Below are 16,699 nucleotides of genomic sequence, written 5' to 3' on the forward strand. Positions count from 1 at the left end.
CTTCACATTTTAATATATGGTCATGAAATTTTTAATGATGATTTAGTGCAACATGAGTTGTATGAAGGTTTATTATGTGAAAGTCCCTCCAATAGTTAAGTCAATAAATGATGTTAGAGAGAATTCATTACTTCATAATCATAAGTGATGTAACAGGCCAGGTTTGTAGTGACATCTATGTAGGCACTTCTACTTATGGCCTTATGGGTAGAGATATCAATTTGGGTGTTTGGATCAGATTCGGTGAGATCGTGTCGAATTGGCTGGTCAATTTTTAAAGTAGAGTTGTGCTAAATTATTGTATCTACGCAATTTGAAATTTAAATCGGATATACTTCGGATAGAATCGGGTGTGATTTTGACACCTTATTAATGGGTTGTACAGATATACTCCCTCTATCCCTATTTTTTTTTAGCCACATTTGGTTATTTACGCTCTTCAAGATGCATCTTTAAATACACATAACTCCATTTTTACATGCGTGAAAAGTTTATAAAACATAATAGCAATAAAATATACCGTAAGACGAATCTATCAAGACCCCAACTTGAGTATAATTTCTTGTATAGATTAATGAAAATTCATGATCAAAGTTTATAAAATTTAATTCAATTAATTGCAATGGGGCAAAAAAATAAAGACAGAGAGTAAGACTTTTGGATTCTTGGACCCCGTATCGACATCTATGTTGGCAAAAACACACCAATTGTACACCTAGCTCTTGGTGTAGGAGAAGGCCGCTCTCACCTTAAGCAGCAAGTGCTAATTTAATGCAGAAAGAATGAGGCTGAAGAAACTTAGGTACAAAATAGATTTATGAACACAATGCACTATTCTGTGATTTGGATGATATCACCTCAGGAAAAAAAAAAAAAAAAAAAAAAATCTAGGATGTACTGAACTGTCTAAACAATCGCTTCTCATCTGCTGTATCCGAATATTTCTGAACAGCCACTCTTGATTTACAGCCCTTGTTAAGATTGTTGGGGAACAAAGACGGTTCTCTCTCATAACATCTCTTGTATTCATAAACCATGCTCTTTTAGACCCTTTATTTAGGTGGCGGAATTCCTAACAGCTCATGTGAGGGAGTTTCTCTGGGGTTACTGTGAGCTCTGATTTCCCCTGGCCTCAATAACTATGACTATTCTAGACGCAAAATCATGAAAGATTACAATAAACATTTGGATTTATTAATCTTGTTTCAAATGCTGAGCAAACAAAAAGGTGAGTTGAAATGTAATTAAAGGCGGGATGGAGTGCCTCCAGCAACCACCAATGTTTCTCCAGTGATATAAGAGGCATCATCAGAAGCAAGAAAGGCAGTTGCAGCTGCCATGTCCTCTGTGGTTCCAAGTCGATTAAGTAGTGCCTTCTCTTCAATAGCTTTCCTCTGACATAATAGTTTCCACATAACATTAGCTACCATTTCAAGGCTGTGTACATTATAAAATTCTGGTGAAAGTGTGTTAGAATGACACTTACAATTGAATCATTGCTTGTGAGGAAATCAGCAAAGCGGGTAGGTACAAAACCAGGGGCAACACAGTTGACACGAGTTTTTGGGGCCATCTCAGCTGCCAATGCCTACTCAAGAACAGGGGAGTATGATATGAATCGTATACTTTGTATTGTGGAAATAAAAAAAGTTATACATACAGAATAAATGGCAACAAGATTGTAGACTTGATACTAGTACCTTTGTAAGTCCAAGAAGAGCTGTTTTTGTCACTCCGTACATAGCCATAGATGATGGAGGTTGATAAGCAGTAATTGATGAGATGAAAACCACTGAAGAGCCGTTGGTCAAATGGGGTGCAGCATCCTAAAAAGAAGATATAAAAGACTATGAGGGTTGGAAGCAGTTGAAGCACAGCAAATGTTTAGTAAAAACTCAGTGATCCAGGGGAGCAGGGAGGGGGGGGGGGGGGGGGGGGGGTGGGGGGACAAATCATTAGAAAACACATTTCAATGAAAAATAATTACTTGGGCTTGTCAATTACTTTCCATTATCCATATGTTGAAAAATAGGTACTTGTCGGAAGACACGCTTGTACACGTAAAACCAAACTGCAGAAAACTGAATAAGTGGCTACTCTTTATGTTAGATGTTATCATGTAATTGTGAGTATGTGACTACCAACATTCAAGAATCGGTGGAATTTGGTTATCCATAGGAAGCAACACTTGAAGAAAAAGGCTGTCTAATCTTATAAAAAGGCACATCAGAAAGAGAATCATAGTGAACAAATTCAAGTAGAAATTGCTTCATTGGGAAGGCCACTACCCCACTTCATATTGCCATGCTTTCGACGATTCCCATTGGCAAATTTTTAATAGAGCAATTGACCTTTTTTGAAGGAGGGTAAAGGAATTGGGAAAATTTGTAGCACTAGATATTTTGAAAAAGTGATGCAGAGAGCAAAGAATATGGCAGAAACTTAAGCCTCCTCAGAAGAGACAATTAAGTTAAGTCACATTTGCTAGAACAGTATCGGATTTTCAATTAAACCCATGAGTATTAGAGAAAAACAGATATACCACAACTATATAAAGAGTGGATATAAAGAGTGGATTTTTAATTTTATGACTTGTGAGATGTTTTGATAACTAGAGAACTAATTTCAGATAGAGGGAGCAATATACTACTCCAGCTTCTTACAGAAATTACCTTGAGAAGGAGTATAGAAGCTTTGACATTGATTTCCCATAACTTTTCTAGGACAGATTCTGGTACATCTAAAATCGGATCCACAGTAGGATTAGCTGCTGCATTAGATACAACCACGTCAATTTTCCCGTATTTCTGCAAGCAAGAAAGCACTTTCTGTGAGCACAATAGGAAAGCAGTTTACAAAGAAACAACAACAAATACATTCTGTAGTATAAAAATATAAGTTATTCCTAGTATATTCTTATAAGCGAGCAGGTCACTCCTTATAAAAACTTGTACCATTAGAGATTAGAGAACATGGAAATGGTAAAAGAATAACTTCAGGATAAGTTCCCTAGTTCATTTTCAAGCTAAGATTCCGAGAATTTCACTATCTATCTATTTCAATTGCACTACATTATCTCACAGTCGGCCAGTCGGGGTTACATTTTGGGGTACCAAAGACACACAACACACATTCATCAATCTCAAACAACATTTCAGGATCAAATAGGTATGGACTATTTGATTTAGATGCACTAAATTACCAAAATACTTTATAAAATATCAGCAAAATCCATCATAGTGCATAATCAACACACATGATTCAATCTATAAATAATAATAAAAGAAAACCATAAAATCAAAGTAAACATAGAAATCATCAGAAAAAGAAAAAAAAGTACAAAATCAAGGTGATAAAAAGGGCACCTTTATCGTCTCATCTATCAAATTCTTCCTTTGTTGAACATTTGAGACATGGCATGCAACACCGAAAACATCAATCCCTTTACCCTTTAGCTTCTCAACTGCTTCATCCACATTTTTCTGCAACAACCCAAATCAAATCAAATGATCCCACTTAACTAAATCATCAAATTTGATCAAAACCAGATATATTTAAAAGACAAACTTACACTATAAACCAATTTCGGGAAGCTCAAATCAAAATCAAATAAACCCATTTACAACTTCAAGCTAAAATAATCAAGAACTACAAAATTAGTTTAAATTCATCAAATTTAATATACCCAGATGAAATTCAAAGACAAAACTCCACAATAAAACTAAAATTATCAAATTTTCATACCTAAATCAAAAATCAAACGAACCCACTTTCAATTTCAAGCTAAAAAAACCCCAAGAACTACAGAATTTGGCATAAATTCAGCAAAATTGATTAGACCCAGATGAAATTAAGAGACAAATATCCACAAAAAATATCAAAATTCAAACCCAAATCAAAATCAAACGATTCCAAGATCAATTCCAATTAAAAATTGGAGAGAATTGAGTAACCTGTTTACGAGAAGAAATAACAACAGAAGCTCCTTCTAAGCCGAGTCGTTCAGCGATGCTAAATCCAATTCCTTGAGTAGAAGCTGTAACAATGGCTACCTTTCTTGTGAATCTTTTGGCAAAAATCACCATTGTATCTGTATCTTTAAAGTTTGGTGGTCGATCAGAAATTGGGAAATTTGCTCTGTGAATCAAAAGGGGTCTTTTAATTTCTTCAATTAATGTTGAAAGCCCTATTCTATTTTGTGGTGGACCCCGTTGAGCCATCGTAGCTAATTTGATGATCACTCAACAATTCTTAGCTTTAATCAAATTAAGGAGCTTTTCTCCTTCAATTTTCGTTTTCCCACCCTTCAACTTTTTGTATTGATAATTTTTTTTGTGAGGAATCTTGTTTTGATAATTTGATAATCACTATGATTTATTTATTTATTTATTTTGAAAGGATTATTTATTTTATTTTAGGTCACAACTCACAAGTAGCATTTTTTTTGTTTTGTTATTATTTCATAAAACATGTCCTACTATATATGGCACTACCTACCATAATAAGGTATTATCTTATAATTGTTAGTAGACTAATAAGTATTCAATTTACGAATTATTATTATTATTGATTATTATTAGGTAAAAAGTGGAAAGAGAAATAATATTTTTTAAAAAAAATAAATAAATTTTGAGTATGTCTATCCATATATGTCATATGTGGGAAAGATGGAGTCATTATTGCAAGATTAACAAAATAAAAAAAAGTTAAAGGGATTGCGAAAATTTCGATTGATCTTTCCAATATGTTGAATTTTTCTAATCACTAATTGTATCCAAAGGAGTAATGCTATCAAAGAAATTGATACATGAAACTTTGTATATATAGTGAAATTAATTAATAATGCAAATTACGTAAAATATAAGAAAATAATAAAGATTGGATTGAAAACAATTAACCAGTGTGGTCAAGGTCAACGAACTATTATAGGGACTAAGTTTGGCAACCCTTGTTGTTCACATGAATCAGTCAATAATCAAATAGAAGACTAAATCATTGATTAAAAAAAATGAATCTGAAATACACTTGAATATACAACAATCTATAATTATATCATTACAATCTACTGCTAACATTGTCTTGAACATAACACACTACATCATATACTACCTCCGGTCTAAATTACTCGCAACTTTAGGATATTATTTGTGAGATATAAAATATTCAAAAATTGCGAGTAATTTGGAACGGAGGTAGTAGTAATATCTAGCAAAATATCACTCTGTAATACTTAAAGGTTCTATGACATCAGCTTTATCTACACATTCTGCAAGAAATTGAACAACTGATTCCATTGTTGGTCTTTTATTCCTGTCATCCTCAACACATAAAAGCCCTATTTCAATCATTTTAGCAGCTTGATTCTTGTTGAATTTCCCTTCCAATCTGGGATCCACAAAGTCCATCATCCACGACTCGTCGTCCTCATCTCCTTCTTGCATCTTTCTCTTCATTGATCTCGCAAAAGTCTTTAGTTCCGGTGTCTCTTCATCATCATGATCATAGCCTGTCATACAGCTCGACATTCGAATACCTCGTACGAGCTCTAGGATCACCACTCCGTAGCTGTAAACATCGACTTTTGCTGTAAGAGGAAGGTTTGTTGTCCATTCAGGAGCCATATAACCTTTTGTGCCTCGGATTTTAGACAATTCGGACAAACCATCACCACCGCGTTGACACAACTTTGCTAGGCCAAAGTCCGAGATCTTAGGCTCAAACTCGGTGTCTAAGAGTATGTTTTCGGGCTTGACATCACAATGGATTACCCATTCGAGGCACTCATGATGAAGGTATGCCAAGCCTTTCGCCGTGCCTAAGGCAATTTTGAACCTTCTATCCCATTTTAGGAGGAAATCGTTGGTGGAAGAGAACAAATGTATTTTAGGAGGAAATCGTTGGTGGAAGAGAACAAATGTTTGTCTAGGGATCCATTTTCGACGTACTCATAGACTAATAGTCTGTTTTTCCCTTGAGAACAAAATCCCCACATTCGAGCTAAGTTCATATGGTTGATCCTACCAAATGTGCTTACTTCAGCCCAAAATTCTTCCTCTCCTTGGACGATGTTCTCTAATTTCTTCACGGCTACAACTCGAGCATCGGTCAAAACACCCTTGTAAACAGCTCCAAGTCCTCCTCTTCCTAGAACTTGCTTGAACTTGTTTGTTGCCTTTTTGAGCTCGTTATAGCTAAAGCTCCTAAATTGACTCGAAATAGTCCGATACCCTTCCTCCAAAGAAGCCGAAATTCCATGTTTCCTAAATAGAAAACACCAACTTGCAACAAGTATTATCATCTCAATTACTCCAATCACCCCTAAAAATGAGTACACATACACCCACCTAAAGTTGTGCTTCGACAAATCATAGTACGTATTAGGCAATGGTACTATCCTCGGCCCCTTACCTCCACACTCCAATCGCGATGCATTAAGGACAACTTTGGGCTCTAATAATGGTTGTGACCTTATTGGCATCCTTATATGCAAGCTATCTTTGGCACGTAATCCATTGAAAAGAGCTCCTTTTGTTAAACACCTCATTGTCCCCTTAAAAATATATTTAAAAGCTTGACAACGGTAGTCCCTTAGACAAAGATTTTTACATTTTATGTAAGTAACGTTTTCTGTAGCATTAAGATCGAAGCCATAGTAATCGACATTGGGTACCTCGACGAAATGAGAGTCGTGACTACTCCTATCGAATTTAGGCCTACACCCTTTGCTCCAATCCCTCGAACTTATGGGCTCGAAATGAGGTGGACATGAACATTTTGGTTGAGGTGTATAAATACAAATACCATTCCTACCACATAGACCATGGATGTTACATTGTTTGACAATAGCTTGCCATGTTACAAACCATAAACCCGACGATGTGTTCAAGCTATATAGCCTCAAGTTCCCATCATAATCCATTGTTAACCTTCTTTTAACCCCTAAACCCAAATCCGTAGCACTAAATTTAAGCATATCACTAGAAACAAAGGTGCCTTCATCATTAAAACTTGCAACCCTAGTGCTATTGTAATTTGTTCTACCATTTTTAAAAACATTAAAATCAGGACTAGGCCAATATAAGCTAGAAATTTCAGGACCATCATATGTCATTTTTAAGGAATTGTCATTATCAAATAAGAAACTATAATATCCAGAAGAAAACTGACAAATTATTTATGAGAGAATAGCTTTAATTGTATTGATGATCTTGGTTAATATTTATAGCCTACATAAGATAACCTACACAATATAAACTCAATCATATAAACTTCCATAAATCTATCTTAGAATATCACTAAGATATATTATTATCCTAAATATAATATCATAAGATATATATGGAAAATATATCACAATAATATATTTTCCTATATTCCCAACAAAAACTCTTAGAGTGAAATTCGAGATACCAATTTTTTGTTCTTAGTAAAAGGTTGAGTAGGGAGCAAAGTATCAGTAGGAAAATCAAAGCTTTGCCAAGAGATTTTACCACTTTTGTCCCTAAGGACAAGGTTCCCGGAGTCAAGTAGCTCGGCTCGATTAACGTTTATTGAGGAAGTGTTTGTTTCCCATACGTTTGAGCCATCAAGATCAGTCAAGACCAAGGCATCATCTTTCCTTAGGGTGATTCTCGAGCCTCGGCCATTGACGGGTTTATCTCGATTAGCCGTCCAAACAACGGTTTTTTCATTTGAGTTGGTGTACCAAATTGAGAAATAATAGGCATGGGTGGTTTTATTGAAAGTGTAGAAGCCACAAGTGAAGGTTTTGTCAGGGGAAATAAGGAAGCTCGAAACCGCGTTTTCCACGTCTAAGGAAGAGCCCTTAGGAAGAAGGTTTGAGCTAGAAGATGATAATGCTAAAACAAAGAAAAATGAGCTAAGAAAAAGGAAGAAGAAGAAGAGGGTTTGGATTGTCATAGTGATTAATAATAATAAGTACGTACGTTATAGTATAAATAATTGTTGCATGTTAATATTTTATGTTACAATTTATAAGGAATTAGGAGGGGTAGTGAATTAGGGAGGATTTCAAGAATTGACTACTTAAACTAGCTTAGCTAGTTATCATCGTGGTCCATACTCAAGGCTAAAATTAGGTACGGATGTCAAAGAAATGATACATGTAACATGCATTAGACGTATATGATGGATCTGGCATGCATAGGCGTTCTCTAATTGATTTATCGATACTCCTTTTGTCCCCTAAAATTTGACTTATTATTGTTTTCGAGTTAAGTTTTAAACACATATATGTCTAATTTCAAATTTTTAAAAAAATGAAAAACTAATGTCATGAAAGTAGTAGATATTAGTATGCATAATGAATTAGAGACACTAATATGCAGAAATGGTACATATGAAGTATATTATTATTTTCCACCTTTATTTTCTCATTATTTCACTAACTTTCATAGGACTATTGGAGTATAAATTTATCATTAGCTTATACTATTTTTATTATTTATTAAGCTGATTTGAGGTTGGACACAATACTAATCATACATATTGCATATGTAATCATTAATTAATCATCATCAAAAAGGTTAATGTAAATTGTTGCATTTTTTACCCCAAAATGTCATCCGTAAGACATTGCAATAATTTTTATACCAATCTGACTACATACTATTTGTCCTTGTTATTGCACATGAGAAGTTATGACACAACCAATTCAATAGCTATAAATTTTGTCATAAAGTAGATAGATAGATAATTAAATACGTTCTATAAGTTTAATGTCAATCATAGTACAATAATTGGGAAAGTCTTGAGTTTCATTGAAAGTGTATGTAGAAGCAATAACAAGCTAAGTGATGAAGGATTCATCAAGGAAAATGAGAATGTTTGCAACCGCTGTTTTGGACGTAAGAATTGAAGAAGTAAGATCAGGGGTTGGATTTTCATGGCTAGAGACGTTATTTAGTTCTAATAAGTAAATTAGTGAATTAATAATACATACTTTGCCTGATTTGAGTATACATTGTTGCATGTTATTGCATAATAATAGCAAAAAAACTTTTGTATATACCCGGTTTACAGTAATATTAGTGTACATCGAGCAGTATAAGGGTAGCTTTTAGCTAATTTTAGGGTAACATTTTGCCTTTTTTTGGATAATTTTAAACATAATACAATTTTTATATAAATAGACAACAAGAAAATATTTGTAAAGATAATTTAATTATATTCAATCACTAATAATTGATTTTTAGTCATTTAAAATGTGAAATTTTACTAATAAAGCGTAGATAATTTTTATTTGTATTAAGTTACTTTTTTGCATATCGGGGCAACTTTTATTCATTTTAGAGGTAACTTTTGTTCATTTTAGAATAACATTTTAACTTGTACATCCGATTTTTTTTTTAAAAGTTTGTCAATAATAGCTAGTATGTGAAGCATTGACTACGTTACTTAAGTTGTGAAATGTATGCACCGCGTGGTCTGGACTCACTTCTCTAGAAAGTGTAGGTACGTAGTTATGTATCTCATTACCTCTAAGCCCTAATTTAAAGAAGGTGTGGTAGACAAGTCATGTTTAATAGATAATGAAGGGGTGGTTATGTTGAGAATTTTGAATAAATTTAAAGTTATTTGCCATACTTAAAATCAAAATAAAAAGTACGTACATCTAATGTTATCAATTGTTGAGAAGAATGGAGTAACACGACCAATAAGTAGACTTAAATTAAACTCATCCATCCCTTCTCTTTCTAATTTACTTAATTAACCTAGCTCTTTAAAATGACCACGATATGGTGTAATTGAAGGCTTACTACTTGAAGCATAGGATAGTATATATGCTCAGCTCTTGCCAGCAATGGCGCATGATGCAAGTACGTAGTACAGGGATCAAACGAGTGTACTTAGTGTGAACTCTCCTACTCTTTAAAGACAATACTCTTTATTATTTGGAAATTGATTTTAATACACCATTAATTGATTTTGGCACCCCCTTATATAAGAGAGTATAGAAAACTGTACTCTCACATATAAAGGTGTGCTAAAATCATTTGTGGTGTGCGTGCCAAAATCATTTCCCATATTATCTATTGGAAAACTTGTTGTATATGTAGCTTTGCACCAGGATGCATATGTATTGTTTTTCAAATTTAGGATTTTTTTTTTTCTTTCCTTCTCTTCTACATATACTAGTCATTTACACAAAAAGGGTAAAGAAAAGACCTGATTTTTCCAAGGCTTTTACAGTATGTACATGAGAAGTTAAGGCATCAACATCGCAATCAATTAATTTGGTCATAAAATGTATTGTATATGGATTGTTGCATACGGAGTAATGTTATAGGTCAATCAGAGTACATTAGTTCAGTATTTTGCTTCAAGTAAAAAACTGTAAAACCGCGGATACTCTATTACTTGCATCATGAATGTTGATAATAAGCTAGCAGGTAAATGACAATTATTGACTGATTCAAATATAATATTGAGCTTGACTTGGTAGAAAAGGGTGTAATGATTACTTTTACGGATGCTTCACGCCTTCAGCTTTAACCATTAGACCAAGATCTCATTGTTAAATACACTTTATCACATTGACTACATGCTACGGAGTATATACCAAGAATAAATTTGCTACTCGTAATTGCATAGAAAGGCCTAAAATCAGTTGAGTAATTTTCTACACCCTAAACAAGACTTTGAAAAGTCTATATAGAATACGTATAGAACAGGCCCTGTAGTCCCATCAATTACTTCTTGCTATGCCTTATTCAACACTCCCTTCACTCCTTGTCAAAAAAAAAAAAAAAAAAATAAAAAAAAAAATAAAAAAATAAAGAGGAAAAAAAATAAAGAGGAAAAAAAAAATAATCTTTGACTCTTTTTAATTTACCCCATTAAGATTTTGTTAAAATTTTAAAGTTTCAAATTACTTCAAATAGGTTTTAAGTTAGTAAAGTTACTCTAAGACTGATTAATGTATGCCTTAAACCTATTACCATAAAATGTCTAGGTGTACACAAAATATTTTAAGGAATAAGGAGAGCACTATATTATCCGAAAATATAATCAATCAATATAAGCATCGTAATTGTTATAGGCCTTTTAATTATTGTTTAACTATACTAAAGTACATAATATACTACTCCGTATCTTGTAATTAAGATCCATTTGGCCTAAACAATAGTTTATCCATGTTAAACAAATTTTTAAAAGATAATTTTTACTTCTTATAGCTAGCTCATATAATTATGTTTACATTCGAGGCATTACTCACCCCGTTATCTAATCCCCAAACTCCAATTCCAACATACTAATCTAGTCGTCGCACATTCAAGGTTCATACACAAATTATTTTTTAGTCAATGAAGTCAATCCTCAACTCTTTCCCTCAACCAAAGAATATCAATCTCCACAGTTGCCTATAAAACAAAATAACACAATCTCATCCTATCATCTCATTAATTCCTCATTTTCCTAATTACCATTATATTCCATTAAAATGTCATTCTCTTTTTTCATTTTCATAATAATTCCTCTGCTTTCATTTTCCTCTGTTCAATCTATCTCCTCATTCTCCATCTCAAATTCCCCATGGCATCCTTCTCAGAATCAAACACTTCTCTCCCCAAGCTCGGCTTTCGCAGCCGGCTTTCGACATTTCCCGGGTTCTTCCAACCTGTATACATTCTCAATTTGGTACCACAACATATCTGATCAAACCATAGTTTGGTCTGCCAACCGGGGTATCCCTGTTCAAGCAACGGCTTCCTTGATCATCACTTCTAATGGTCAGCTTCGGCTAACCAACGGCTCTTCTAGGCCCACAATATGGTCAACCCCAACTTCGGTGAACTCGAACTCCACCGGATTGTTTCTCAGGGATGATGGGAATTTGGTGTTTGGTTCTTGGCAGAGTTTTGATTACCCAACTGATACTTTTCTTCCTAATCAAACGTTAACAAATACAAGTATTGTTTTAAAATCTAAAAATGGGAAGTTTAGTCTTACCGGGTTGAAAAACTTGGTTTTCAATGGGTCGGATACTTATTTGTCTCTTCCAAATCGGCTTGTGAGTTTCGGGTTAGATGGGCGGGTTGAAACGGATGGAAACCCGATTTATTCGGCGGATTTTGGGAAGAATCGAATTCGGATGCTCACATTGGGAAATGATGGGAACCTTCGGATCCTTACCTTTAACCCGCATAAGGGGATATGGATCCTTGTTTGGGAGGCATTGCTAGAGATTTGTCAAGTACACGGTTTATGTGGAACGGGTTATATTTGTTATAGTGATGGGTCAACTTTATCGGGTTACGAATGTGTATGCCCACCCGGGTATATGAGAAGCCCTACTTCGGACTCGTGTGTGATCAAGACTCCCAACCTTGATCTTGAGAGAAGCAAATTTTTGCGTCTTGATTATGTTAACTACTCAGGTGGGTCGAATCAAACAAATTTAATGATATTTAGCTTTGCTAATTGTTCTTCCATGTGTTTAGAGAATCACAAATGCCTCGGGTTTGGGTTTAAGTATGATGGGTCGGGATATTGCGTACTCCAACTTGACAAGTTATTGAATGGCTATTGGTCCCCTAATACAGAAATGTCCTTTTACCTTAGGGTGTCCAACTCCGAACCCGATAAAAGTAATTTTACGGGTATGTCGGAGTTACTCAACACCACGTGCCCGACCCTTATTAGTTTACCGAACCCGTCTACAGAGTCCAACAACACAACTTTGAATATCATAATTGTAAGTATCATTTTCACTTTTGAGATTGCTAGTGGAGTGCTCTTATTTTGGGCCTTTTTGAAGAGGTATGTGAAGTATAGAGATATGGCCCAAACACTTGGGCTTGGGCTACTTCCAACAACTGGGCCCAAAAGGTTTACTTATGCTGAGATTAAATCAGCAACAAAAGATTTCTCTGAGGAAAATGTTATAGGAAATGGTGCCTTTAGTGATGTTTACATGGGGAAGTTGCAAGATGGTCGTCCGGTGGCTGTTAAGTGCTTGAAAAATGTCACCGTGGCGATTCGGAGTTTTGGGCCGAGGTGACTATCATAGCACGTATGCACCATCTCAATTTGGTTCGTTTATGGGGCTTTTGTAACGAAAAGGGCCGAAGGATTTTGGTCTATGAACATGTCCCAAATGGGTCACTAGCTAAATTTCTCTTTAGATCGAACCATAATGGGAGGAATGATGAGGATAACATCCATGAGATTGATTCGACGTCGAGCCTTGAGCAAAGGCCCATGCTCGATTGGAATATTAGGTATAGGATTGCCATTGGGGTGGCAAGGGCTATTGCATACTTGCACGAAGAGTGTTTGGAGTGGGTGTTACATTGTGACATCAAGCCTGAGAACATACTCTTAGGGGATGATTTTTGCCCAAAGGTTGCTGATTTCGGCCTATCAAAGCTTAAGAAGAAGGAGCAACTAGTAACTATGTCAAGAGTCCGTGGCACACGAGGCTACCTAGCGCCCGAATGGAGAATTAATCATAACGGTCATGGTACGAGTGTTACTTCAAAGGTTGATGTTTACAGTTTTGGAATGGTATTACTAGAGATTGTAACCGGGAAAAGAAACATGATTCAAGGGCCTTCTATCGATAATATCTCTAGTCATGAATGGTATTTTCCAAAGTGGGCATTCGAAATGGCAATCGAAGAAGGAAAAATGGAGGATATATTGGACCGTCAAATAAAACGCTCTTACGATGATAAGGTGCACTTTCAATTGATCGATCGAATGGTGAAAACGGCTTTATGGTGTGTTCAAGAGAAACCTGAGGCGAGACCGTCTATGGGAAAGGTGGCTAAAATGCTTGAAGGCACCGTAGAGATCATGGAACCACCTAAGCCAACAATGTACTATTTGTGATACGATATATATATATATATATATATATATAATAAAAAAAAAAAAAAAAAAAAAAAATATATATATATATAATATATATTTTTTTATATATATATATATATATATATAACTAGCTAGCAATTATCCCTCAAAAAAAAAAAAAAACTAGCTAGCAATTATATATAATTAAAGTATCAATCGATATTTAGTGTAAAGCTTGAAATCTGTTTTCAATTTATACATGTATGGAAAATTTTCTTTTATATTTTATACAAAGTTTTAAAACCATCTAGGAAACAAGTTCTTACGTAGTATTTATCTTCCATTAAAAAAAAAAAAAAAAAAGTCCTATTTATCAAGAATATGTATACTACTGACAATTCAAGTTCATTTTTTAGACATGTATAATATAGATGAGTAATTTGTATATCTTGAGTTTCTTATGCAATATTTTTGTAACAAAATAACCATTAGTATGCAATGGAAAATTCAGAGCACTTTGTATATCTTGAGTTTCGAACTACTCCAAATTCACAAGCTCATGATTTAGCTAGCACACACAACTTTATTGAGCAACAATGCATATCTAAAACTGTTAAATTGTATAAACCTCAAAACTTGATTCTCATTGATGGCTCTAATGGCCAATATATAATACAAGATTACCCACATAGGATAGAATTAGGAAACTAATCAAATATACCCCAAAAGATATTCTAGCCAAAAATATGGTCACCAAATATATCTTAATATTTCCTAAATATATCCTCAATACCCCCCCTCAAGTTGGAGCATGGGGATCATAAATGCCCAACTTGGAAAGAAGAGTATCAAATTGTGTCTTCCCAAGCGCCTTAGTAAAAATATCTGCCAATTGCTCCTTAGTGGAAACATAGGATGGAGCAATTAAGCCCTCTGTAATAGCGTCACGAACAATGTGACAGTCAATCTCAATGTGCTTCGTACGTTCATGAAAAACTGGATTTCTAGCAATATGTAGAGCAGATTGACTATCACAAAACAACTTAATTGCCTTAGGGTGTTGAATCCCCATACTCAAAAGTAAGGCTTTCAACCATTTCAACTCATGTGTGGTTGAAGCCATGCACCGATACTCAGCCTCAGAAGAAGAGAAAGATATTGTGGGTTGCTTCTTGGTTTTCCACGAAATAGGAGTTTTTCCAAGAAAAACAAGCCAACCAGTCAACGAACGACGAGTAAGAGGACACGCTGCCCAATCTGAATCACACTACCCTGTAAAGTCAGGTCACTATCTGCACTCAACAAAATACCCTGTCCTGGAGTACCCTTTAAATAACGAACCACCCTGAGAGCTGCTTCCCAATGCTCAATCCGAGGTTCGTGCATAAACTGAGAAAGAATATGAACTGAATATGACAAATCTGGTTTAGTCACCGAGAGATAAATCAACCGCCCTACTAGTCTACGATAAGACTCGGGATCCTCAAGTAACTCACCGCTAGCAAGACTAAGCTTGTGGTTTTGCTCAATCGGAAAACCACTTGGTTTTGCACCCAATAGCCCTGCTTCAGAAACAATATCCAAGGTGTACTTTCGTTGACACAAAAACAAACCTAATTTACTGCGAGCAACTTCAATGCCCAAAAAATATTTCAAAGGACCAAGATCCTTCATCTTGAAACAGTCACCAAGATAAGCTTTGAACACAGTTAATGCAGCGGAATCATTCCCAGAAATAATAAGATCATCAACATAAACTAAGACATTAATCTGAACATTGCCTTTAGTGTATGTGAAAAGACAATAATCAGAGTAAGATTGAATAAAACCGTACCCTTTCAAAGCTGTAGTGAGCTTTGCAAACCAACATCTCGGAGCTTGTTTCAACCCATACAAAGACTTTCTCAAACGACACACCAAACTCGAATCCGAGCTCTCAAAACCTGGAGGTAATTTCATGTACACCTCTTCTTCAAGATCACCATGTAAGAAAGCATTATGAACATCCATCTGTTGAATCTCCCAATTTTTTGAAACTGCTATAGCAAGAAAAGCGCGAACAGTAGTCATTTTTGCAACTGGAGCAAAGGTCTCACCATAATCAATACCTTCTCTTTGATGATTACCAAAAACAACCAAACAAGACTTGAGACGTTCAATATCACCATTAGACAAAAATTTAGTTTTATACACCCATTGACAACCTAGAGCTTTCTTGCCGGGAGGAAGATACTCCAATGTCCAAGTTCCATTATCTTCCAATGCCCTTATTTCTTCTTGCATAGATTGTCGCCAACCTTCATATTTCATAGCCTCTTTAAAGAATTTCGGGTCCTTTACCTGAACAACTGCTGCAAGAAACTTGCGATAATTCACAGAAAACATGTCACAATTTATATAGTGCGCTAAAGGATAAGGCGTACCTGAAGGAGAATTGGAAGACGGAGTGGAGGGAGACGGATTTTTAGCAAATATTGAATGAGTCACATAATCCCGTAGCTTAACGGATGGATACTTGTCACGATAGCCACGACCCATGGGAGAGTGAACCGTGGGTTGTTGCTGAACCGAGCTGCTGTCTTCGGCAATCGCTGTGTGCTGATGTACAGCTTCAGCAGTTGTTGTTTGCTGCTGCTTTGCTTCGGCATCTGCTGTGGCAGACGCACCAGCACCCGCTGGTTTCCCAGCGTGCTGAGCAGAAACTTTGTGAGGCTGGTGGGTGCCTCGACAAGCGCCCGCAGGGTGATCTGTGGTGGGATCAGACCCTGGGGCCTGCTGCTGTTCTTCTTCGCCAGCAGGTGCAGGAATATCAAGGGATTGGGGACCCTCTACTTCACCATTTTCTCCCATATTACCATAAAAAAATTCAGCACTAGCATCC

General features: G+C 35.5%; 2 protein-coding genes and 1 pseudogene across 2 annotated transcripts; 1 reads left to right on the top strand and 2 right to left on the bottom strand.

Annotated features, from left to right (window-relative positions):
* Window positions 1–728: 728 nt before the first annotated feature.
* On the bottom strand, window positions 729–4,352 carry LOC110731270 (tropinone reductase-like 3). The gene is made up of 6 exons (XM_021911114.1): window positions 3,954–4,352; window positions 3,366–3,482; window positions 2,673–2,807; window positions 1,701–1,826; window positions 1,487–1,588; window positions 729–1,394 (listed from the first exon to the last, which is right to left on the bottom strand). The coding sequence occupies exons 1-6, from the start codon at window positions 4,218–4,220 to the stop codon at window positions 1,245–1,247; spliced, it is 897 nt and encodes a 298-aa protein (XP_021766806.1). The 5' UTR covers window positions 4,221–4,352; the 3' UTR covers window positions 729–1,244.
* A 480-nt stretch (window positions 4,353–4,832) lies between these two features.
* Window positions 4,833–8,025, bottom strand: LOC110731272 (putative receptor protein kinase ZmPK1). The gene is made up of 3 exons (XM_021911116.1): window positions 7,391–8,025; window positions 5,896–7,166; window positions 4,833–5,851 (listed from the first exon to the last, which is right to left on the bottom strand). The coding sequence occupies exons 1-3, from the start codon at window positions 7,918–7,920 to the stop codon at window positions 5,217–5,219; spliced, it is 2,436 nt and encodes an 811-aa protein (XP_021766808.1). The 5' UTR covers window positions 7,921–8,025; the 3' UTR covers window positions 4,833–5,216.
* Window positions 8,026–10,966: 2,941 nt separating this feature from the next.
* On the top strand, window positions 10,967–13,870 carry LOC110731273 (annotated as a pseudogene).
* Window positions 13,871–16,699: the final 2,829 nt, after the last annotated feature.

The sequence above is a fragment of the Chenopodium quinoa genome, unplaced genomic scaffold, assembly GCF_001683475.1.
Source record: "Chenopodium quinoa cultivar QQ74 unplaced genomic scaffold, ASM168347v1, whole genome shotgun sequence".
NCBI lineage: Eukaryota > Viridiplantae > Streptophyta > Magnoliopsida > Caryophyllales > Amaranthaceae > Chenopodium > Chenopodium quinoa.